The sequence below is a fragment of the Sapajus apella genome, unplaced genomic scaffold (assembly GCF_009761245.1).
Source record: "Sapajus apella isolate SASKATOON/1434 unplaced genomic scaffold, GSC_monkey_1.0 scaffold209, whole genome shotgun sequence".
In the NCBI taxonomy this organism is placed as follows: domain Eukaryota; kingdom Metazoa; phylum Chordata; class Mammalia; order Primates; family Cebidae; genus Sapajus; species Sapajus apella.
The window spans coordinates 325,286-351,641 of record NW_022437149.1 but is presented as its reverse complement, the minus strand read 5'-3'; the positions used below and the strand labels follow the sequence as shown (position 1 = coordinate 351,641).

The following is a 26,356-nucleotide window of genomic DNA, read 5'->3' as shown; positions in this document are numbered from 1 at the left end:
CGGGGAGCGGGGCGGTCTCCGCCGGCGTCGCGCGCGCTGTGTGTGAGCGGGGTCGCGCGCGCGCGACAGGCGAGTGAGGGAACGAGGAGCGGCCGGGTGTGAGTGTGGGAGTGAGAGTGTGCGGGAGTGGGGTGAGGGAGAGGCCGCCGGCGCCAGGCTGTGAGGAAGCCGGCGAGTGTGCGAGGACGCGCGGCCTGGCTGCAGGAGCCGCGGGCGGCGGCGGAGAAAGGAGGCGGCTCCCGGAATCCCGACCCCCTCCCCCTCCTCTCCTTCCCCCACTTCCAGCCGTCCGGCGGCCCGCGCTTCCCCGGAGGCCCCAGCCCGGCTCCGCCGGCGGAGAGCGAGGGAGGAGCCCCCTCGAGCCAGGTGAGCGGTGGGGTGGCTGCTCCCCGCGTGTGGAGCAGTGGGGCGGGGGCGGGGGCGCGCCCTCCCGGGTGGGCGAGTTCGGCGGAACGGATCTCCCGAGTAGCGGGGGCTGGGCCGGGAGGGAACCGGGCCGGGGAGGGGACCGGGCCGAGCGCGCCCGGGCCCGGGGCTGGTGGAGGCCGGCGGTCGCCGCGCCTCGGAGTGTTTGGGGAGCGAGGCGGGGCCCGGCCTTCGCGCGTGTGCCGGGAGGCGCCGGCCCGTGGCGTGTGCGTGAGACCGGGCGAGCCGTGTGGAGGGGGCGGCGACCTCGGCCGTGGAAGGAGCCCGGTTTCCCCGCCGGCGAGGGGGTGTGGTAACCCCGGAGCGCCGGCTGCTGACCTGTCCCCGCAGTTCGGCGGCCCCCTCCGCCTTTCATCCCTTCTCACAGATCCTGTGGTGCGGTCCCGCAGCTACTGTTTTCCTCCTTACGTGTAAATTGTAGGGAGTGTGACAGTCTTTCCACCTCTTCTTTTGACAGCCCTCTGAATGAGAAGGGGGTGACCACATAATTGCTTGCCTAGTTTTGATTTTTTAAAAATTTGAGCATGATGTAAATATCACACTCCTCTCCCCTCACCCCCCCCACACACACCAGGACGATAACAACTTCAATCTTATGAATATATCCATGTTTCTGATCACACGTTTGCAATTCCACTCTTTTATCCCATGCGTGTTTGCGAATAGAGATGGGGCGGTAATTCTGTGAGTGGGGTTATTACGCTAACCGTGCTCAATGCAACTGCTGTGTAAATTCTTTAAATATGCTGTCATTTTCCCATTGGTTACATATATTGTTACCACATCTTTGTGGAGTTGAGTTGAACTCTAAATCGGTAATGAAAGTATATGGGTAGCCTACTGTGAAGATTTTTCTTTTTTTGTGGGCTTGATACGTTCATTATGTTTATGAGTGTTGCTAATTATTAACTATAACCGTTGAAATTTAAATGTTTTTAAATCTCATTTTTTTTTTTTTCCTTTCACAATGTTGGGTAGCTTAAAGGTCATTTCTTCTAGTTTTAAAAATAATTTCTTCTGGCCGGGCGCGGTGGCTCAAGCCTGTAATCCCAGCACTTTGGGAGGCCGAGGCGGGTGGATCACGAGGTCAAGAGATCGAGACCATCCTGGTCAACATGGTGAAACCCCGTCTCTACTGAAAATACAAAAAATTAGCTGGGCATGGTGGTGCATGCCTGTAATCCCAGCTACTCAGGAGGCTGAGGCAGGAGAATTGCCTGAACCCAGGAGGCGGAGGTTGCGGTGAGCCGAGATCGCGCCATTGCACTCCAGCCTGGGTAACAAGAGCGAAACTCCGTCTCAAAAAAAATAAATAAATAAATAAATAAATAATTTCTTCTTGCTGGGCGTAGTGGCTCACGCCTGTAATCCCAGCACTTTGGGAGGCCGAGGCAGGTGATCACCTGAGGTCGGGAGTTCGAGATCAGCCTGACCAACATGGAGAAACGCCGTCTCTACTAAAAAAAATGTAAAAATTAGCCGGGCGTGGTGGCGCATGCCTATAATCCCAGCTATTTGGGAGGTTGAGGCAGGAGAATCGCTTGAACCCGGGAGGAGGAGGTTGTGGTGAGCCGAGTTTGCACCATTGCACTCCAGCCTGGGCAACAAGAGCGAAACTCAGTCTCAAACATAAATAATAATAATAAATTGATTTCTTAAAAACAATTATCAGCATACTTTTAAGATATTCCTTTGAAATAAAACACTGTCTGAAATTCCAGTCGTGCAGATTTAACATTTAATTCCTAAATTTTAGTATGTAAACCTCTAACTTTAAAAATAATCATAAATTTCTTTTCTAATAGTTACTCTTTTATTTGGTTAGTGTGTGAAAGGGGATGAGGCCTATTTTGTCTTGAGGTTATCAATCTTATGTTTATTCCTTTCTATCTTGGTTAGTGCTGTTAATTTCCTTCTTTCATGTCATTTATTTAGTTGTTAGTTTGGCAACATGGCTGTTGATGTTTTTTATCTTTCTCTGTCTCCCTTTTTTTCTCTCTTGTCTTCTCTTACCCCTACCAGGTGCTGGAGTCCGCTTATCAGGGAGGGGGGCAGTCTGTGATTCTGAGAACAGAACCAAGAAGGGGAACAGCAAATTCAGTCACATACAATCCTCCACTCAGTCAAGAGCCATTTTTTTCTTCCTGCCTTGCCCCCTGCCAGGGGGTAAGGAGCTGAGAATTTTACCTTTAACCCATTGGCTACCAGCTGAAATTCTAGTTATTTTAGCTTTTAGTGGATAGCTTCTTCTTTTGCCCATGTTTCCATTAGAGTCCTTATTTAATATGCTCTTGTCAGTAGTAGCATCTAGGGAGGAGCAGGGAGAGTGACAAGAAATTATCCCCTTCTTTTTTCCCTTCTCAATCAGACCCCTTTTCCTCTCCAGAGGGAAATTACCAGTAAAGTCTTAGAAATCTTCTACTCCTTCTCAGCAATACCGTGAAGAAACACTAAAGTGGACATTATTTTCTCTGATCAGTGAAAACGAACCCAGCTTAAGGCGTTGGTTTGTTGTGGCACATGGAGAAACATATCTTTTAAAATATCTCCCAATTACCCTTTTCACAAGTATCCACCTAGGATTTGCTGCTGGGGTAAGTCACTAGATTTATTTCTCAAAGTTCCTCTCTCTGTGAGCAGAAAGACTGACCAACCATGAACACTGGTAGGGGCCGGGAAAAGGGGACAGAGCAGAGCCAGTTGTCCCACACTTTGGGAAGCAGGAGTAGCTTTTATCATCTTCCTCTGGGGAGCAGGCATAGAGACATAAACTGAGTGAAAATGGGTGGAGGAAGAACTTCTATAACCACGAACAACATGTGAAGAGAGAGAACCAAACATAAAGTAAGGAGGGTGAGTTTTATTGTATGTTGCTTGCTGACAACTGTTTTGGGGGCACTTTAGGGCTATACATTCATAGAAGGACTTTGTTTTAATGCAGATTAGTTTACAAAGAAATTTTGCAAGTGGGATTAAGTCATAAGCATGTGAGAAAAGAGCGTTCAGAAATTGTAATTATGTGGCCAGGTGTGGTAGCCCACACCTATAATCCCAACACTTTGGGAGGCCAAGGTGGGTGGATCACTTGAGGTCAGGAGTTGGAGACCAGTCTGGCCAATATGGCGAAACCCCATCTCTGTGAAAAATGTAAAAATTAGCTGGGCATGGTGGTGCATGCCTGTAGTCACAGCTACTTAGGAGGCTGAGGCATGAGAATCCCTTGAACCTGGGTGGTGGAGGTTGCGGTGAGCCAAAATTTTACCACTGCACTCCAGCCTGGACAACAGAGCAAGACTGTCTCAAAAACAAAAAACTGTACTATGTTATTTTAGAATCTGAGGGAGGAGGAGATTGTGATAGGAACAGTGAAAAAAGTATTATTTTTAAATGTTAGCTCTGCTGATATGTGCAGTTGTTTCAGGAGAGGTTGAGTAGGGAGATTATGTACAGATGTTGAAAATTGTCTCTCATTACATGGATTTTCCTGCTTGTCATATTAGGGATTGTTAAGAAATAAGATAGTACCTCCAAAAGTGTCTGTACATAATACATTTCAGATTTATGTGCCATATGTATCCGTGTACGTGTTAGGTTTGCAGAAAAGTACTGACTTTCTGGCTTCATGGTAACTAATGCCATGATGTTATTTTTAATGTTTTCTTTTCCAGTGTTTTTTCCCCTCTCAAAATTGGCTTGGAGGACAAAAGCCACAGAGCTAGCCAGCTCTACTCCCCTAGAGGCTGGTCTGCATGGAACCCATCTGTTTATTTCTTTTTTCTTCTTTCTGAAATGATGTTTTTGTTTTTTCTTCTAACTTTGTTAGCAAAGCTCATTATTTCTCGATCAGTTATGTGATCATTATGGAAAGTAAGCATTAGACCTGATTTTTTTTTTTTGAGAGAACCTGAAACATTAAATATGAATTTTAGATAACTACATTTAGATCTTATGGAGCCCAGGCACTGTGGCCTACGCCTATAATTCCAGCACTTTGGGAGGCTGAGAGTAGTGGATCACTTGAAGTCAGGAGTTCAAGACCAGCCTGGCCAAAATGGCGAAACCCCTTCTTTACTAAAAATTAAAAAACTAGCCAAGTATGGTGGCGTGCATCTGTAATCTCACTAAGGGGGCTGAGGCAGGGGAATTGCATGAACCCGAGAGGCTGAGATTGCAGAGAACTTAGATTATACCACTGCACTCAAGCCTGGGTTAAAGAGCAAGACTCCATCTCAAAAATAAAATAAGTATATCTTATGGGGACACACATTTCCCTGATATTTAATATTAAAATAGCTATGATTTTTTGATGCTCTTTTACAACTTAATATAGCAGATTATTAAAATATGTTCTGTCCCTTCTCAGTGTTACATATCAGATTATACGTTTCCCACTGTGGATAACAGCAGGGAATAAAATGGTTATGGGTTCTGTCTTCATGGAGTTTACAGACTAATTTAGGTAATCCCTGTATTTTTCATCTGTCAGTTATCCCAGCAGTATCTGGAGGAGTCTACTAGATTCTTAGGAAATGTATACTAATTTGTGAATTGATGAGCTGGCAAAACAAAAATCTGTTTAAACATTTACATGCCTGATTAATTTTACTACTGTTTATTTCAAAAGTGTCAGTATATCAAGTTATGACAAAAAAGATTCAGACCTGTTCCTTTCTTAAATGCTTTTATTCTGTATTCAGCTTCATACATTTCTTTTTTTTCCTTCTGATGCTAGCTTTTCATGTTCCTTTAAATTTAGAAATACAGTCTCTAAAATGGAATATAGAATTGCTGTATGAGATCAGACCATTTCAGCCTGGTGCAGGGGCTCACGCCTATAATCCCAACACTTTGGGAGGCTGAGGCGGGTAGATCACCAGGTCAGGAGTTGGAAACCAGCTTGGCCAACAAGGTGAAACCCTGTCTCTACTAAAGATACAAAAAAAAATTAGCTGGGCGTGGTGGCGAGCACCTGTTATCCCAGCTGCTCAGGAGGCCAAGGTAGGAGAATTGCTTGAACCTGGGAGATGGAAGTTGCAGTGAGCCAAGATCGCACCATTGTACTTCCAGCCTGGGCGACAGGGCGAGATTCTGTCTCAAAAAAATAAATAAATAAAATAAAATAAAATCAGACTATTTCTATCATACTCCAGTTTTGGGGAGTATTTGAATTTTTCATACTTTATCAGAAAACTGCATTTTGAAAAGTCAGGCAGGTTCAACCAAATAGCAACCTTGGAATTCTTCCCTGAGGCTTCAGAGTTCTCAGTTGTTTGTTTATTTCTTTGACATGTGATTTAGTTAGCCATATCTGTAAAGCCTTGGGCTTGAGAGTAAATGAATAGCTTTCTAAGTCCTTTTTCAAAGTAATATCTAGAAAGAAAATTTAGGCAGAAGGCTAGACGTTTATCATGTTTAATATGGGAAACTTTGGGACTTTGAACTGTACTGTGCGTCAAGTCTAGGATTTGTTTTCAAATTTTGTGCCACAAAGAATTTGATGAGCCGGGCGTGGTGGCTCAAGCCTGTAATCCCAGCACTTTGGGAGGCCAAGGTGGGTGGATCACAAGGTCAAGAGATTGAGACCATCCTGGTCAACATGGTGAAACCCCGTCTCTACTAAAAATACAAAAATTAACTGGGCATGGTGGCGCGTGCCTGTAATCCTAGCTACTCAGGAGGCTGAGGCAGGAGAATTGCCTGAACCCAGGAGGCGGAGGTTGCGGTGAGCCGAGATGGCGCCATTGCACTCCAGCCTGGGTAACGAGCAAAACTCCGCCTCATAAAAAAAAAAAAAAATTTGATTTAAGTATCTTCTATTAAGTGAAATCATTAGAAGTGTTTAGCGGCTGGGCACTGTGGCTCACACCTGTAATCCCAGCACTCTGGGGGGCTGAGGTGGGTGGATCATCTGAGGCCAGGAGTTCAAGACCAGCCTGGCCAACATGATGAAACCCTGTCTCTACTAAAAATACGAAAATTAGCTGGGCCTGGTGGCGAGTACCTATAATTCTAGCTACTCGGGAGGCTGAGGCCGAAGAAGAATTGCTTGAACTCAGGAGGTGGAGGTTGCAGTGAGCCAAGATCAAGCCACTGGACACCAGCCTGGGCAGCAGAACGAGACTCCCTCTCAAAAAAAGCAATGTTGTTTGGATTACAGAGAAACTTTTTTTTTTTTTTCTGGAGGCAGAGTTTTCTTATGTTGCCCAGGCCAGTCTTAAACTCATGTCCTCCAGCAGTCCTCCTACCTCAGCCTCCCAAAGTGCTTATTTTTTGTAAAGATGAGGTCCCACTGTGTTGCCTAGGCTGGTCTCAAACTCCTGGGCTCAAGCAATCCTTTTGCCTCAGCCTCCCAAAGTGCTAGGATTACATGTGTGAGTCGCTGTGCCTGGCCCCTAACACTTTCTAATTGTGACTTTAAACAAGTTACCTAACCTCTGTGCTAGAACAGCGTCACTGCCAAATGAAGACGGTAACACACTGGAGAGGGATGGTTGTGAGGATTAAATGATAAAAATAAACCATCTCACATTGTATTTGGTACATATAATTACTCAAAATGTGAATTTATTTTTTTATTCAAATTAGCTTTGATGGTTCTGATTTCTTTGTAGGAAAAAAGCATAGAGAAATAGAAAATCTTAATTCTAGGCTAGAGTCTTGTGATATCTTGGGCTGGTTTTTCTTTAAATTGGGATAATAGAAATGATCTCACATTATTATATACAGAGTAAGTGACAAAATATATATAGAAAGTGTTTTGTGGGTCAGGCATGGTGGCTTATGCCTGTAATCCCAACACTTTGTGAGGCTGAGGCGGGTGGATCATTTGAGTTCAGGTGAGCAATATGATGAAATCCCATCTCTACCAAAAATTAGCCAGGTGGGGCAGTGTGTGCCTGTGGTCCCAGCTACTCAGGAGGCTGAGTTTATAAAACGCCATTTTCCTTACCAAATCAATTTTTTTTTTTTGAGACAGGGTCTCACTCTGTCGCTCAGGCTGCGGTGGAATGGTGTGATCTCAGCTCACCGTAACCTCTGCCTTGTGGGTTCAAGTGATCCTGCCACCTCAGCCCCCTCAGTAGCTGGGACTACAAATGTGCGCCAATACACCCGCCTAATTTTTTTTATTTTTAACAGAGACAGAGTTTTACCATTTTGGCCAGGCTAGTCTCAAACTCCTGAACTCAGGTGATCTGCCCACCTCAGCCTCCCAAAGTGCTGGGATTACAGGCATAAGCCACCACACCCATTTTTTTTTTTTTTTAAAAACATGCTCAACTGAGGCAATAGTGGGTGGCATTTAGTTAGGGATGCCCTGTAGGCTCATTGAAATAGAGTCTGAAATTTAGTAGAGAAAGGGGTATCTAGTGGGTCAGTAGGTCAGTAATAGTTGAAACCTGGATTCAGATCACATTTCTAGAAAGTGGAAAGCAGAGTTTAAGAATAAAAACTCTGGGGATTATGTACAGAAGGAGAGATATCAGGAGGAAAGTCACAGAAAAAGAGTCTTGACAGCATACCTAAAACTGATGAGAAAGTGTGGAAAAAACATTCACGTGTTATTTCATATTCTTTCAACAACACCGATCAACACAGACTGAAGACCCATTGATAGGGATTTCTCCTTACCCACAATAATTTCTGCAATGGACACCAGCTAGGTGTCTTCTAATTCAGTTCTGATACTATATCCCCCACAAGTTAAGTACTCAGTCCCCAAAACAAACCCCTGCCATGCCCCCCTCCAGTACAGGCCTCTGGACTTCAGCCGGAACACTGAATGGCTTTTAGTTGGAGTTACCACCACCCCGTTTTTGGGTTCAATTAATTTGCTAGAGCAGTTTACAAAACTTAGGGAACATGTTTACCTGTATATCATAAAGGATACAGATGAAAAGATATGTGGGGCAAGGCGTGGAAAAGAGGCACAGAGCTTCTATGCCCTTTCTGGGTGTGTCACCCTCCAGCAGGATCTTCTATGTGTTCAGCTATTGAGAAGATTTTTGAACCCAGTTCTTTGGTTTTGTTTTTTTTTTTTTTTTTTTTTTGAGACTTCATTACATAGGCATGATTGATTTAAACCATTAGCCATTGGTGATCAACTTGACCGTCAGCCTGTCTCCCCTCTCCAGAGGTTAGGGGATGAGACTGAAGTTTCCAACCCCTCTAATCATGCCTTGGTCTTTCTGGTGATCAGCCCCCATACTAAAGCTGCCTAGGGGCTGCCAGCCATCAGTCAGTATTAGTATACAGAAAGACATCATTTTGGAGATTCTGATGATTTTCGGACTAGTATGCCAGGAAACAGGGTGGAAGATCAAATATGTATTTTGTAATATCACACTCGTAAGAGACACAAATTTGTTCTCTCCACAAACCTGATTCAACTCTGTGATTCCTATCCAAGAGTGAATAATATTGAAAACAAGTCTTTATTTTTTTTATCCTATGTACAGTCATTCCCAAAGCAAGTCTGTATTGACAAATGGAATAAATGCTATTAAAGTTATATGTTACAATAGAATTCTATAGAAATTCTATTATATATTAGTCTATGTATTTTCTTCAGTAGTTGGAATTTGGAGCTTGTATGTTATGAATTTTCTTAGTAGTAAGAGGTAACAATATCTTCAGATGATAGATTGTGATTTTTTGGTTTTTCTATACTAGGATAAATACTTTTGGGAAGGGTCCTCACAAGAAAGATGAGAGGGAGAGAAATGATCTTTCATTTTAACTTTTTCCTCTTACTCTGTGATGTAATAGAAATCTTTTATGCTGTCATTTGTCTTCTGTACAGAATATGTTGAAATATCCTTTTGGAAACTCTAAATATTTGTAGTGTATTTTGAGATTTTTGACTCTCAACATTGAATTTTTCCTTTGTTTATTAAGGAAATTTGATCCAATAAGAAACAGAACACTAAGTATTAGATCCCAGAATGTTGACTTGAAAAAATTTTAAAGTAGAAAAATAAATTAATCCTAGGATTGGTCTAATAATGGGAAATAAAAGTTGGGAGAAAAAAAGTGGTACTTTCTAAAATACCACCCTAGAAAAAATGTAGGAAATCTTACGTAGTGAAACAAATGTCTGTTTAGTTCCTATTTCAGAGGATGGATGAAGCACTTTGAGATTTCCAATTAGTTTTGACTGAGTCTTCCAAGATTCAGGGCTGTTTTTTATTGGTATGCTGATCCAGAAGTTTGCGTGGGAAAACTGTCTCAAAAAGAAATTCTCTTGGTAGAATTTCTCTTTATTTCAAAACAGGTACTTTTTTCAGCAGTATTTATTTGGCATCTGATATTTATACATTGTTTTTCTTGATACACTGGAGGAACTAAAGAGAGGATGGGATTGGTTGACCTGAGTTTACATTCTAAGAGGGAGAATACTATATAGTACTCATCTATATGTGGACATTTGCAAATGATGCATTTATCTTTGGTGACTGGAGAATATTTTCATACAGGTATCTTTTTGGGTAACCAAGCTTACTCCTTTAAACTACTAGGAAAAAAGTAACCATTTTATTTTATAGAGGACTGTACTGTCTTTTAAAATAGTGAATATTATCTGAACTTACAGATTCGGGATCATTAGCAGGACTGTCATTTTATTGGTGTACTTTTGAGCTCCTGTACTGTTTAGATTTACTAGAATCCTTTTGACTTCTTTTCAGCATTTTTTTCTTTTTCTTGATGTTAACAGATGGGAAAGGTAGAAAAGTAGATGTTTTAAAATTCTGTTAAGAGGAAACAGCTGTGCCCAAGGCTGGGCGAGAACCATTGAGGGGGCAGAAGCAGGCAGGCACACCTGGAGCCTCTACCTTTAGGATTGAAGACTTCACCCAGTGTTTCTGGCATCTCAGATGTGAATCCAGTTGGAGCAGCCCTAAGAAGGCGAGCAGCTATTGCTGCAGCAGCCCTTGGGGAGGCTCCATTGCGTGGGCACCGAGGAAGTCCAGCCACATGTCCTCCTGTGGGAATGGGAGTGTGCCACTGGACAGGTTTCACTTTCCCTACTTTCACTTTCTGTGGTTTCAGTTACCACCGACACAGTACAATAGGGTATTTTGAGAGAATGGGATAGACACCACATTCATATAACTTTTATCATAGTATATTGTTATAATTGTTTTATTTTTAATCCCTTACTGTGTGTAATGTACACATTATCAAAGGTATGTATGTTTAGGAAGAAACTGTGTGTGTGTGTGTGTGCGTGTGCGTGTGCGTGTGTGTGTGTGTGTGTGTGTATGGTGCAGTTTCAGGCATCCACTGGGGGTCTTGGAATTACCCCCTGTGGATAAGGAGGGATTACTATACCTGGTAATCAGAGGCTTAATGTAGAAAAATGTGTTCTTTTGTTTGTTTTGTTTTGAGTTGGAGTCTTGCTCTGTTTCCTCGGCTGGAATACAGTGGCATAATCTGGGCTCACTGCAGCCTTGACCTCCTGGATTCAAGCAATTCTCCTGTCTCAGCCTCTGAGTAGTTGGGATTACAAGCATGCACCACCATGCTTGGCTAGTTTTTTTGTTTGTTTGTTTTTTTGTATTTTTAGTAGAGACGGGATCTTAACCATGTTAGCTAGGCTTGTCTTGAACTCCTGACCTCAAGTGATCTGCCTACCTCAGCCTCCCAAAGTGAGGCTCCCTGCCAGTTTGTTTGTTTATTTTTGAGATGGAGTTTCACTCTATCACCCAGGCTCGAGTGCAGTGGCGCGATCTCCACTCACTGCAACCTCCACCTCCTGGGTTCAAGCAGTTATCCTGTCTCTGCCTCCTTAGTAGCTGGGATTACAGGCATGCACCACCATGCCTGACTGATTTTTTATTTTTGGTGGAGATGGGGTTTCGCCATGTTGGCCAGGCTGGTCTCAAACTCCCGACCTCAAGTGATCCGCCCACCTGGGCCTCCCAAAGTTCTGGGATTACAGGTAGGAGCCACCATGCCTGGCCTAGAAAAACATGTTGACTGAAAGCTTTGTGGCTCTTCAGAGGGAAATATTACTATTTTCTGAGTTCAGAATCATTGGAAACACTGTTGTAGCCCATGTAATTTCTGACTACTCATATATCAGCAGCAGCAGAATGTTTCTACTTTCCAGTTGCTAGTGACTATAACATTCCATTTTGTCTGCTATTGGGGCAGCAGCTGCCACACTCAGGTGAAATCCTACAGTGTGGTGAAATTAATCATCAATTGGCAGGGCATGGTGGCTCACAACCATAACCCAGCACTTTGGGAGACCAAAGTGGGAGGATTGGTTGAGGCCAAGAGTTTGAGATCAGTCTGGGTAACATAGTGAGACCATATCTTTACCCCCCAAAATAAATAAATAATTAGAGGTCAGGCCTGTTGGCTCACACCAGTAAAACTCCAATCACTTTGGGCAACACGTCGAAACTCCATACCTACTGAAAATACAAAAATTAGCCAGGTGGTGGTAGACACTTGTAATCCCTACTCAGGAGGCTGAGGCAGGAGAATCTCTTGAACTTGGAAGATAGAAGTTGTAGTGGGCCAATATTGCCCCACTGTACTCCAGCCTGGATGACAGAGGGAGACTCCCTCTCAAGAAAAAAAAAAAAAAATTAGCCTGATATGATTTGCTTCTGCTGTCTCAGCTGCTTGGGAGGCAGAGGAGACAGGTGTATCACTTAAGCCGAGGAGTTTGAGGCTGCAGTGAGCTATGATTGCATCACGGCACTCCAGCCTAGGCGACTGAGTGAGACCTTGTTTCAGGGGGAAAAAAAAAAAAGAAAAAAAGTCTGCCAACGGACGAGTTTCAAGAGTTAGATGTCAGGCCAAGGCATGGACATAGCTTCAGAGTATTGGAGGTCAGTGATAGAGTCTTTTAATAACTACTGATTACAGACATTTTTAGGGCATTTTTACAGTTCCTTTGTCAAGGGAAGCTGAGGATATTCTATGTCAGACTTTCTGGTGTAACTTTTTCTTTTGTGGAGTTTTACTTTCTGCGTGAGACCTTCCCAAGTGCCCTGGAAGGCCCTGTGTGGGTATAACCTCTCTTCCTAATGAGCATAGTTATCTCTTTGGATACAGTGTCTGGTCAGGGACACACTGTGGCCTTCCCTGTGATTGTCCACAGGGAAGAGACTGAAGTGCAACCCATAATAAAAAGTTGTCCTATCAGGTTGAAATGATAGTGCAGGTTTACTCTGTACCTTTCCCATACTGCTGTTAAAATGGAAATCTCTTTTCAAGAAAAGTTTCATAGAAGTGTAGCAGAAACATTCTGTTCAAGGAGGAGGGTGGATAAGGCTTATTGCCTGTAATATGCGTGAAATATCCTGTTGTAGGGAAGCCATAGTGTTTATCTATTTTTCATTTTAATGGGCCTGGTCCTTGTCTTCATTTCTTTTTTTCTTTTCTTTTGAAATGGAGTTTCACTCTTGTTGCCCAGGCTGGAGTGCAATGGCATGATCTCAGCTCACTGCAACCTCCACCTCCTGGGTTCAAGCAATTCTCTTGACTCAGCCTCCCTAGTAGCTGGGATTACAGATGCCTGCCACCACGCCCGACTAATTTTTTTATTTTCTTTTTTAGTAGAGACTACAGGTATAGGCGTGAGCCACCATGCCTGGCCTTATCTTCTAATAAATAAGTTTGTTTATTTATTTTGAGATGGGATCTTGGTCTGTCATAGGCTGGAGTGCAGTGACACTAATATAACTCACTGCAGTCTCAGCCTCCTGCGCTCCAGTAGTCTCACCTTAGCCTCCTGTGTAGCTGGGACCACAGGCACATGCCACCACATCTGACTAATTTTTTAATTTTTCATAGAGACGGGGTCTCGCCATGTTGCTCAGGCTGGTCTCAGACACTTAGGCTCTATCTGTCCTCCCACTTCTGCCTTCCAAAGTGCTGGTATTAGAGATGTGAGCCACTTGCCTGGCCTAATAACATTTAAATATTACAAACTTTAGCACAAATATTATACTTTATAATTTACAAATTGACCAAAATTGGAGGGAATATGGTATTTAAAAGAATAAACATATTTGAAAGAATAAAACGTGTATTTTTAAAAATCATTAAATATGGCCAAGTGTGGTGGCTCACACATGTAATCCCAGCACATTGGGAGGCTGAGGTGGGCAGATCACCTAAGGTCAGAGTTCAAGACCAGTCTGGCCAACATAGCAAAACCCTGTCTCTGCTAAAAAAAAAAAAAAATGCAAAATTAGCTGGGCATTGTGGCACATGCTACTTGGGAGGCTGAGGCAGGAAAATCGCTGGAAGCAGGGGTTCCAGTGAGCTGAGATCATGCCATTACCCTCCAGCCTGGGCTACACAAGTGAAACTCCATCTCAAATAAATAAATAAATAATTATTAAATATTCAGAACTGCTAACCCTGGAGCATTTGACATTAAGTTAGCATAGTTCCTTCCTATGTGTAAGGTGAGTTAATACCATATCCACAGCCTGGGCAACAAGAGTGAAACTCCATCTCAAAAAATAATTAAAAATAGAAAATTATTAAATATTCAGAACTGCTAACCCTGGAGCATCTGACATTAAGTTAGTATAGTTCCTTCCTAGCATGTAAGTAAGCTCAGTTACTGTCATAACCCGTTTAGATATCCTGCTTAACAGAGACTTATGCCTTCGAGGCAATAGATTATGGGGCGGTAGGTGGGTTAAAAGAGAAGTAGGTGTGGCAGACTTGGTATTTCAAAGTGCTTGGGAATGTGTGCCATTGGATCTGGTGGTGCCCTGCCCAGCAGTACTCTACTTTTAAACCGTGTGCACTGTGGAGCAGGCCCTTCTTGCTGGTACCTGGAAGGGTGGACCATGTCCAGCTGCCTCTTACAGGAATCTGCTGTATGGCCTTTTCTTCCTGCACTCGTTGCCCTGGACTTTTTTTTCGTGTTAGTTGTGCAGTATTATCTGGAATTATACTTCAATGATAGTTGACATTTTGTTTTTTTGTAAACACTTAAAAAAGTCTTTTTGTTGCTTGTTCTGAAACTTGTAACTTTTCTGCTTCTCAGGAAGATGATTTTTAATGTTACATTGCTCATGATACAAACTCAGAAGCAACACTGCCTGAAAAAACAGTCCCTTTATGCATTTTAGTAAACAACTGCGTTTATTTTTAAAAATTCTATTTATAGAAAGAATAAAAACATTGAGTAAGAGCATGCTGTCCTCTGATTGAAATAAATGAAATTTGTGAATGGACCTGAACATTTATTTTGGTTATTTAGAGCTCTTTTGCTCATTCTCCAATTATTTATTTTGGCTGAAGCTACTATGTAAATGACCTCATCATTGAAGCTTACCTAGTAAGATAAGTGCTACTACCTATTTTTTTTTTTTCTGCATACCTATAACAAAACCAGGGAAGAAAATTGAATATAAAGTTAACCACAGATACAAAAATGTACTTACGTGGGATTTCTAATGATTGGAAAGATGGAGATATATTGATGATTGGAATTCCATTTTATATCAAGAACAGAATGTTGAGGGAGGAGATAAAACAAAAAGTCAGTGGTTAGATTAAACTGCATTCCTAGATAATATGTAATATTGGGAATGGTATTTAAAGTTTGTGCTAAGTGACCAGCTATAATTATTAAGTTGCAGAGGTAGCTTCCCCAAGGAAAAATAGAGAAATCCTATTTCTGAAGAGGTGGTCAGTTTCCATATTACTAGTGTATAAACATTTTAGTTTGAATAAAAGGGAAAAAGAAATAGTGTCTCTCCACTTGTTTTTTCCTGTTTGTGTAATTAGTTTATAATCACGGCATTTACTTGTATGAAATCCAGAAATCGAGTAGATTTCTTGATTTACCTTGTATGTATATTTTCTTTTCCATCTAGATAGACGTTACATCTAAGAGGAAATAATCCAGGCAAGGAAGCACAAGCTGATCAAGATGTGTAGCTCCGTGGCTGCCAAGTTGTGGTTTTTGACAGATCGTCGCATCAGGGAAGACTATCCTCAAAAAGAGATTTTACGAGCATTGAAGGCCAAATGTTGTGAGGAGGAACTGGACTTTAGGGCTGTGGTGATGGATGAGGTGGTGCTGACAATCGAGCAAGGAAACCTGGGTAAGTCTATACTAAGTGATCTTTTGGATTTTTACTTAGAATATGATGAATTTGCATGTTTTAGGAATAATTAGGACAGAGGAATTGTTAGCCTTGTCATTACTAAGTATCTGCTAATTACAAGATCTAATACATTTTATGGAAGTAAATGTAAACACTAATATTTATTAACTTACTGTGTTAGGAAACAGTTGTGAGGGAAATTAAAGATGACTTTCAAAACAAACAATAAAACAAAGTAGGCCCATGCGTGAAGTTCCAGAGGCTAAGGTGGGAGAATCGCTTGAGCCCGCAAGTTTGAGTCCAGCCTGGGCAACATGGTAAGACACAGTCTCTTAAAAATAAAAGTGAAGCTGATTCTCTAATTCCTTTCATTTTTACTGTCTTCTTGTTTTGAAATACCTTGTTTATAAGGCACTCCTAAGGAAATTTGTATCTTTGGAGGTTCTTTGAGTGATACTTGAATAATGAATTAAATCCAAGTGATTCCTTTGTGTAAAATACTTTATACATGCAATATAAACTAACACGATTTTTCTTATAGGTAAAAGTGTCTTAATGATTTAACTCAATTAATGATAAATATTTCTAGTATTTCTAGTAGTTTGTATTTGTTTTAGGATCGTAAGGGGAAGATATCCTGAAAGAATAGAGAAATTCTTTAGTGAATTTCACTTTCTTTAAAAGTTATCACTTTTTTTTAAAACTGATTTTCAGGAAACTCAAAATTTTTGCTTTTGAAAGTTTTATGGCTGGCTTGTTGTAGCTAAATTGGTAGTTTCTGTCAGGGAGAATTATATGGTGTCATAAATGGAATTTTTGATTGGCTTTCAGAAAATATTTCATAATTTAATGATATAAAAATTTCATACATCTTAGATCGCTTTCTTGCTTTGTGACTAGAATTATACTGAAGCCCTGTGATTTAATTTCCTAATCAATGAAGTGGAGAAAGACAGTTATTATGAGAATTAATGCTATGCAAAACATAATAAAGTCTTACCTTTATCTACCATGGTAGGATAATTTCATTCACAGGCTACTTAACCGATCTAGAGGCCTGTCTAAATTAATAAAATGTTACCATAGGTTGAGTATCACACTAAGTATTATCTCTTAGAAAACATCACTTTTATTTTCAATTGTCTTGTAACATTTATTTCATCAACAGTACTTTTGGTATCTGTTATTGCCATAGATGTTTCTTTGTTGTTCCGCTTAAATGGATAAGTACTGTTGTTCTTTTATTTTGAGACAGGGTCTTACTTTGTTAAGCAGGCTGGAGTGCAGTGGCACTATCTTGGCTCACTGTAACCTCCGCCTCCCGGGTTCAGGCAGTCCTCCTGCCTCAGCCTACTGAGTAGCTGGGATTACAGGCACGTGCCACCACACCCGGCTAATTTTTGTATTTTTAGTAGAGACAGGGTTTCACCATGTTGGTCAGGCTGGTCCTGAACTCATGAACTGAGGTGATCTGCCTGCCTCGGCCTCCCACAGTGCTGAGATTACAACATGAGCTACTATGCCCGCCTACTCTTGTTTTCTTGAATGTAGTTTCTAGCTTTATGAGGATGATGCTCACTATTTCATTTTCAGCATAATTCTCTTTTCAGTTTATATTCCCTGATACACAGGGTCCAATACCTAGTTATGTAGATTCTGGAGATCTGGGATAGAGTCTATTTCATTCTTTCATTTAAGTATTATTTAAGCATTTACTATGTGCTTGATAGTGGTATGGTATATGAAATAAGATATCGTCCCCCTGTATTCTAAAGGATAAGGTTAACATGAGTCAAACAATCACACAAGTAAATGTAAAGTTATTATCACTTTGGTAAGTTATGAATGAAAAGTATGAATGTACGTTGTACCCCTCTCATATCTGTGACTGAGACCCTTGATCAAATCAAGGTAAATCTCTAAAACTCATTATCTGTGACATGCTTGTTCAACTTACACAGCTTTTTCAGTGTAAGTGTATATACAGTTATTATTAAAATTGGAGTCAGAAACTCAGACACTATTGTTTTGAGAGCCATGTTTGTGAAGTCTGTGTGAGAAGAGACATACCAGTGTAAAACGTTAGTTCACTCAACACCACTCCCACAAAACATCTGGAATTTGGAAAACCAAAGGCTATAGCCGTAGTTCCTTATGAAATCTAGTGGCTAACAAGTAATAACACAAAATTTGGGAAGTAGAAATGGGCGTCTCTTTTTTTCTCCTCCCCTCTCCCCCGCCCCAGGTTTAAGCAATTCTTCTGCCTCAGCCTACCGAGTAGCTGGGATTACAGGTGCACAACATTATGCCTGGCTAATTTTTTTGTATTTTTGTAGAGATGGGGTTTCACCATGTTGGTCAGGCTGATCTTGAACTCCTGACCTTAGGTGATCCACCTGTCTCGGCCTCCTAAAGTGCTGGGATTACAGGCGTGAGCCACCGCACCTGACCGGGCATCTCTGTTTTTTAAAAGTGTATAGGTTGAAAAGGATCTAGGGTTGAAAACCATTGCTCTTAACATTTTTCACAGTTACCTAGTAAACATTTTCGTTTTATGCTCAAGTGGCATTTCTGTGCCCTTCTAACTTTTTTCTGTCAAAACTGTCTTGTTACCTCAGCTTCTCTGTCTCTGTAATATTACCTTTTTCTCATTGAGCTAGCCTTACCATTAACGTGTCTTTTTTTTTTTTTTTTTTTTTTTTTTGACACAGAGCCTTATTCTGTTGCCCAGGCTAGAGTGCAGTGGTGCAATCTTGGCTCACTGCAACCTCTGCCTCCCAGGTTCAAGCAATTCTCCTGCCTCAGCCTACTGAGTACTGGGACTACAGGCTCGTGCCACCATGCCTGATTAAGTTTTTGTATTTTTAGTAGAGATGGGGTTTCACCGTGTTAGCCAGGATGGTCTTGAACTCCTGAGCTTGTGATCCACCCGCCTTGGTCTCCCAAAGTGCTGGGATTATAGGCGTCAGCAAGGTTAAGACCAATATTTTAATTAATAGGTAACAGAAAGAGAAAAAGATCAGCTCTCTCTCTCCTGTGAGAGAAAGGGGTACCTGAGTGGGGCTTTTCATGGCTTCAAATTTTAATGACTTCAGTTAGCCCTCTAGCTTTTTCTTTCTTTTCTGTTTTTTTGTTTGTTTGTTTGTTTTCTTTCTTTGAGAAGGGGTCCCACTCTGTCACCCAGGCTGGAGTACAATGGTGTGATCTTAGCTCACTGTAGCTTCAACTTCCCAGGCTCAAGGCATCTTCCCACCTCAATATCTCTTTCTTTTTCAAAATTGTCTTTTCCTCTCTAGCATTTTCATATCTTCATTAAACATAACTTTTATCATTTTGATATTAAAAATCTTTAGAAACGTACTTTTCCCCTGTAGTGTTAAATCTAATTTATAAAGTTTTGAGATTTTTTTGTTGATGTACCTCCTATACATTCAGGCATTCCTAGGAGGGCTTTTTTTTTTTTTTTTTTTTTAATATATTTTTCATATATTATTTAACTCTCATGTCTTGTGGGGGAGGTGATATTACCATTATACAGATGAGGAAACAGCCTCTTTCACAGGGTTAAATGGAGAGATTTAAACAAATTGGGATAAGGAAAATGTTCTAAAATTGTGACTGTTTTGTACAATACAGTGAAAATACTAAAACCACAGTTTTATACTTTAAATGGATGAATTTTACAATATGTCAATTATATTTCAAAGCTGTTTTAAAAATGTTACACGTCATATATGCAAGCAGTGTTTTCACAGTCAAGTTAAAGGGAGGGTATAATTGTAAATGAGAAGGCATAGAAGTTCTTTTGCTTTTTTTTTTTTCCCTCATTGCCTCTCCGTTTGTATCAGTGTATGTAAAATTTCTCTCTTGAACTTCCCTTACAAATCTGTTTTATCTCCAGTATTAGCCTTTTCTATTAATGGTATCCTCTTCCTAGCCTAAGCTTGAAGAAATCATGAAGCGAACTTTGTTGTTCATTCTCCCTTGCTTGCAAATAATAATGTTGTAAAAGACTTGTCTGTTTTGTTTGTAATATATCTGAAATAATGTCGGTTCTTATTACTGCTAACGAAATCTAAGTTGACTGAATATTAGAGAGTAACCTCTAAATTTGTTTCCACTTTAAATTCATCTTCTAATGTACTGTAGTCAAATTAATCTTTAAGAATTATGGCTCTAATTATATTTGCTGCTCCCAAATCTTCTTCATCTCTTTATTGTCTAATCCTCCAAGGTTTTTTGTTGTTGTTGAGTAACTTCATCAGTTAAAAACTTGTGAAACATTCACTCCAATATATGCCTGTGTTAAAATAATGCATAATGTGCTATGCTGTTGCCTGTTGTAGGTCTGTCCTTGGGCTAGCAGAATTATATTTTCCTTGTTAAGCTCTTTTCTTTTTTGAGACGGAGTTTCGTTCTTGTTACCCAGGCTGGAGTACAATGATACCGTCTTGGCTCACCGCAACCTCCGCCTCCCGGTTCAAGCAATTCTGCTTTAGCCTGCCGAGTAGCTGGGATTACAGGCGCCTGTCACCACGCCTTGCTAATTTTTGTATTTTTAGTAGGGATGAGGTTTCACCATGTTGGCCAGGCTTGTCTTGAACTCCTGAACTCAGGTGATACACCTGCCTAAGCCTCCCAAAGTGCTGGGATTGCAGGCATGAGCCATCTAATCCGGCCTTGAAAATGTCTTCTTCACTAAACTTAATCTTTCAATTTAAAGTGAGAGATATGTGACTCTTTCTTGTCCTTGAACACTTAGAGCCACTGTAAGATTATTAACTGGCCTAATTTCAATATTGTTGTCACAAGGAATAGGGAGGCCCAAGGAGAGGGAGAGAGATGGGGAAGCCACTTGGTAGAGCCCTTTGGCTCAAGTCGTCTTTCTACCTCAGCCTGCCAAGTATCTGGGACTGTAGGCACGCACCAGCGCGCCTGGCTAGGTTTTGTTTTTGTCAAGTTGGGATTTTCTCATGTTGCCCAGGCTGGGCTTAAGCAGTGTGCCCACCTCAACCCCCCAAAATGCTAGGTTTGTAGAGGCGTGAGCCACCATATCTGGCCATTCTTCAGTCTTTTTCATTTTTTTTTTTTTGTTTCTCTTTCACTGATTTAGTGATTTTAGATGATTGGTCTTCAAGCTCACTCCCTAGGGAGGTTTTCAATTCAGTCATTTGTTTTCTCTAGCTATAGAATTCGTTTGATTTTTTTAAATGATTCTCTTTGTTGAACGTCTCATTTGGTTTGTTTTTTTCTCCCTCAACTTGTTTAGCTCTGTGTCTGTATTCTCTTACAGCTCACTGAATTTCTTTAATAAGATTATTTTGAATTCTTTGTTAGGTACTTTGTAAATCTCTATTTCTTTAGGATCATTTACTTTTGCTGTATTTTATTATTTGATGGTGTTCTTTTTTCTGATTTTTTTTTTTTTTTAATGATCCTGAGGCCAAGTGTTGGTGTTTGTGTATTTGTTGATTTGCATACTTATTCCAGCCCAGTGGCTTTAGCAGAGAAAGCCTTTCAATAGTCAGCTCATCCAGAGATTTCTGTATGGTGTGGTCTCTGAATGGTTTGGACTGCACTTGGGTTTGCAGCACTGGGCCTGGAGTCTAGCTTCATAATTGCATCACTCAGATCCTGAGCCCGAGTCTGTAGGGACTGGCCAGGTTTTGGCATGTAGGCTTGGCACCTGGGTCTACAAATGGTGATACTGGGATAGGGCTGGAGGCTGGATCTGTAGGTCCTTGCCTAGAAACGAAGTCTTCAGTTACCAGCCTGGAGTATGGGGCTATGGGGGACTGCCTGTCACTGGGTTTTATTGATAAAGGGCTTGTGTTGGGATCTAAGGCACATCTGTTACTTGCTTCATTCTCCTGCTTACGGTTATTGGAGGGGCGATGTGGGTAATGTGACACTGTCCTTACCCTCTTTAATGCGCTTGTCTTACTTCTGTGCTACCTCCAGGTACTATAATTCCTCAATTGATTCTTTAGCGCTGATAAATGTACTTTCGTGCATTGGTAGTTGTTTAAATTGTTGTTTCTGTGATATGGCAAGCACTGGATTATCTTACTTCAGCAGCTTGCTAACATCCAGAAGAAAATTACTTGCTACACACAGGTGTCAGACATCCCAGGTCATGATGGAGGCAGGCTTCTCACTCAGGTAAAGACATTTCTGAAAATTCCATATGCAGACTGTCTGCTCGTTACAATTTTATTTCCCAGGAGGGCAAGGGATGCTCTACTTTCGAGTCATCCTAGAGTTACATCTGCCGCAAGTCTGCAGCTGGCCCCTTTGCATGTGTTCTGAGTCTGCAGGGCACACCAGCCCTAACAGAGGCCGCAAGCGGGCAGGGAAGGTGGGAGCTAAGGGGAGCCCTGCTCTGTAGTGGCTGCTGGATAGGGCTTGTGCCATATAAAGGTGGTTTAAACATCTGTGTGCAGGTATGTGTGGGCATAAGTTTTCAGCTCCTTTTGGTACACACCAAGTAGCACAGTTTTCCTCGACCATATGGTAAAAATATGTTTACTTTTGTAAGAAACTACCACACTGTCTTCCAAGGTGGTTGTACTGTATGTGTTTGTTTTTTGAGAGGAGCTCGCTCTGTTTCCCAGGCTGGAGTGCAGGGACTAGATCTCAGATCACTGCAACCTCTGCCTCCTGGGTTCAAGCAATTCTCCTACCTCTGCTTCCCAAGTAGCTGGGACTGCAGGTATGCACCACCATGCCCAGCTAATTTTTGTATTTTTTTAGTAGAGACAAGGTTTTACTATTTGTTGACCAGGCTGGTTTTGAACTCCTGACCTCAGGTGATCCGCCCACCTTGGCTTCCCAGAGTGCTGGGATTACAGGTATGAGCCACCCCATCCAGCCAAAGTTGGCACTTTCTATCCATAGGTTTTGCGTCTGAATTTCACATTTGCAGATTCAACCAAATGCAGATCAAAAATCTAGTATTTTTGGCCTGATGTAGTGGCTCACGCCTGTAATCCCAGCACTTTGACAGGCTGAGGCAGGCGGGATCACTTGAGATCAGGAGTTAAAGACCGGCCTGGCCAACATGGTCAAACCCAGTCGCTATTAAAAATATAAAAATCAGGTCGGGCGCGGTGGCTCACACCTGTAATCCCAGCACTTTGGGAGGCCGAGGCGGGTGGATCACGAGGTCAAGAGATCGAAACCATCTTGGTCAACATGGTGAAACCCCGTCTCTACTAAAAATACAAAAAATCAGCTGGGCATGGTGGTGCGTGCCTGTAGTCCCAGCTACTCAGGAGGCTGAGGCAGGAGAATTGCCTGAACCCAGGAGGCGGAGGTTGCGGTGAGCCGAGATCGCACCATTGCGCTCCAGCCTGGGTAAGAAGAGCGAAACTCCGTCTCAAAAAAAAAAAAAAAATATATATATATATATATAAAAATCAGGCAGGCACAGTAGTGGGCGCTTGTAATCCCAGCTACTCGGGAGGCTGAGGCAAGAGAATCACTTGAACCCCAAGGGTGGATGTTGCGGTGAGTTGAGACTGCCACTGCATTCCAGTCTGGGCCACAGAATGGGACATTGTCTTAAAAAAAAGTCTATTATTTTTGAACACAGGATGAAATATATTTGTCTTATCAGTACATGTATACATTTGTGGAATGCAAAACCCACAGTCAGGGCCAGCTTTTGGTATCAACAGGTTCTACATTGCCAACTAGGGGAACTTGAGCTTGTTGTGTGCATTTTGATATCCATGGGGTATCCTAGAACCAGTCCTTAGAATTCCTGTATCTCTCTTTACCTTATCCATCAGTTTTTGCATGTTGTCTACTACATTTGTGGAAGTCCTTAGCATATGAATCACAGTCTTTTAAAATTCTACCAGTCTTGCTACATCTATCTTTGGTTAGTTTAATTTCTGACTCTGGTTTAGTTTCTTCATACTGTGTTTTTGCCTGTTCATATACCTTGTATTTTTTAGTTGAAAGGTGGGAACTGTGTAAAAGGAACTGGAGTAAATAGGCCTTTAGTGGTATAGTGATAAGGTGTGGGGGAAGGTGAAGCATCCTATGATTAGGTCTCTGCCTTTTGGTAAGCCTCTACTTCTGGACTACAAACATAACTAGTGCATCCGAATTATTTTTATTCCCTTTTAGGTGGGACATAATGTCCAGAGGGGGCTGGAGTTTTGTTTTTCCCTCCCCCTAGGTGGATTAGGTTCTAGTAAAATCCGAGCAAGTTTGTAGGTTAGTCTTGTAAGCTTAACAGAAACTGGAAGTTCTGCTTATGCTTTTTGTTTGTTTGTTTTGAGACAGAGTCTCACTGTTTCCCAGGTTAGAATGCAGTGGCATGATCTTGGCTCACTGCAACCTTGACATCCCAGGCTCAAGCAATTTCCCATCTCAGACTCCCTAGTAGTGTGCCATCATGCTCTGCTAATTTTGTATGTATGGTTTTTCATTTCTTTCTTTCTTTTCTTCTTTTTTTTTTTTTTTTTTTTTTAAAAGATACAGAGTTTTGCCATGTTGCCCAGGCTGGTCTTGAACTTTTAGGCTCAAATGTTCCACCTGCTTCTGAAAAAGGATATTTCCCTAACAGCTTTGTAGGTGGAAACTGGAGTGCTTGGGCACCAGCAAGGGTGAACTCCACTTACTTACTATGGGAGGGGGAGCGCAGGTATGCAGGTACAGGAGCCAGGGCAAGTGCTTTTGGGTGCCAGCAAGAGCAAACTTCATACTGGCCTTGCTGCAGCATGTAGGGTAGGGTACCCACAATCTTTAAAGCCCCTAAGGAAGTGTAACAGTACGCTTTTAGCTTTGCCATCCATAGACGGCTTAGTTAACAGCTCAGTGGATGGTCAGTGTGACAGCCTTTTGCACCCACACTTGTGGCACCCAGATTCTTTTCCAGTGTCCAAGAGAATTGAGGTCACACAGACAGATTGAAGGTGGTATATGTGGGGTATTTTGTTGCAGATGAAAGTGGCTCTTGACAGGAAGAGGAGCTGAAAAGGGGATGGAGTGGGAAGGTAATCTTTTCCTGGAGTCCAGCTGTCCCCATCAGGACTCCTCTCTGAAGCTGAGCTCTCAAACTGTTCTCTGAAGTCAGGCTCCTTCTCTCTGACTAACTATAGTCTCAAATGTCCAATTGCTTCTCCTCTGTCTGCTGGCTGAGCCTGGTGTTTTTATGGGCACAGTATGGAGGGTGGAGCAGGGCAAGGCAGGCCATAGGTGGTTTTGGAAAAGGCAGCATTAGAACAGGACAACAGGGATGTAAGTTCTCACTTTGGGCCATGGTACCAGGCTTTTCAGCGTGAGGATGGGGCACTCACCGGCGACCTGCCCTCTTTTGCCCAGAATTTCCCTGTGTATGACCTCAGACTCCCAAAGTACTGGAATTTCAGGCATGAGCCACCATGCCTGGCCTAATAGTTCATTTTATGTCTTTGCTACATTTTGTTTATCCATTTTGCATTCTCGTCAGGAGTGTACAAGGGCTTCAGTTTTCCACATCTTTGTCAACTTATGTTTCATGATAGCTATCCTAATAGGTAGAAGTATTATCCCGCTGTGGTTTGGATTTGCATTTCCCTAGTGATTAGTGATTTTTAGCATCTTTTCATGGACTTATTGGCCATTTTTATATCTTTGGAGAAATATGCACATTCAAGCCTTTGGGATAATACTGACACAAGAATTTAAGAAATTGTCAGGCCTTTTTTGAGCATGTGTTTTGACTGACCTTGGCTGCTTTTGTTCTTTGTGTGTGTGTTACTGGGTCTTTTGCTCTGTCACCCAGGCCAGAGTACAATGTTGCAGTCATAGCTCACCGCAGCCTCCAACTCCTGGGCTCAAGTGATTCTCCCACCTTAGCCTCCCAGGTAGCTCAGACTACAGGCATGTATCACCTCACCCAGCTAATTTTTTTTTTTTTTTTTTTTTGAGATGAAGTCTGGCTCTGTTGCGCAGGCTGGAGTGCAGTGACATGATCTTGACTCACTGCCACCTCCGCCTCCTGGGTTCAAGCGTTCTCCTGCCTCAGCCTCCCGAGTAGCTGGGGCTACAGGCACATGCCACCACGCCTGGCTGATTTTTGTATTTTTAGTAGAGATGGGGTTTCACAGTGTTAGTCAGGATGGTCTCAATCTCCTGGCCTCCCAAAATGCTGGGGTTAAAGGCATGAGCTACCATGCCCGACGGGCTAATTGTTTTATTTTTCAGTAGAGACAGTTTTTGCTGTCTTGCCCGGGCTGGTTTTGAACTCTTCAGCTCAGGCAGTCCTCCTGCCTCAGCCTCCCAAAGTCCTGGGATTACAGGCATGAACCACAGTGCCCAGCCACCCTGGCTGCTTTTAGATGTCTTAATTTCCCAAACAGTCTCACTCCAGCTTGGCCCCGGGGCCTAAGATGGTCCATTGCATGTCTCCAGCTATCATAGCTTGCCCCAGGTATCTGCTGGGCTGTAGTTGGCTTGCAGCTTTTCCAACATGAGAGCCTAGTTAGGTGAAACAGAGGACCAGCCCTTAGACAGATCTGAATATTGCTAATGAGATCTGCCCTACACTCTCCAGTTTGAGCTGCCTAAAGTCTTCTAAATCAAGACAGCTCTGCATGGTGGAAAGGGTAGGGCAAGGGTGAATAAAATACCGTCTAGTTTTCTACCATTTTCAATGCAGCTTGCCCTTCCTTCCTTTCTTTCCTTTTCTCTTTTTCATTTTCTTTGAGACGTAGTCTTGCTCTGTTGCCCAGGCTGTAGTGCAGTGGTATGATCTCCAGCTCACTGCAACCTCCGCCTCCCGGGCTCCAGTGATTGTCCTGTCTCAGCCTACCAAGTAGCTGGGATTATAGGCACATGCCTTC

General features: G+C 42.2%; 1 protein-coding gene across 1 annotated transcript in view; it reads left to right on the top strand.

Moving 5' to 3' along the window:
- Positions 1-38: 38 nt before the first annotated feature.
- RIMKLB (ribosomal modification protein rimK like family member B) overlaps positions 39-26,356 on the top strand; it is an 83,234-nt gene continuing 56,916 nt past the window's right edge. The window contains exons 1-3 of the mRNA XM_032270377.1: positions 39-366; positions 2,449-3,279; positions 15,285-15,574. Coding sequence (XP_032126268.1) covers positions 15,341-15,574 — 234 coding nt within the window. The 5' untranslated portion in view covers positions 39-366; positions 2,449-3,279; positions 15,285-15,340. The remainder of the gene's footprint in view (positions 367-2,448; positions 3,280-15,284; positions 15,575-26,356) is intronic.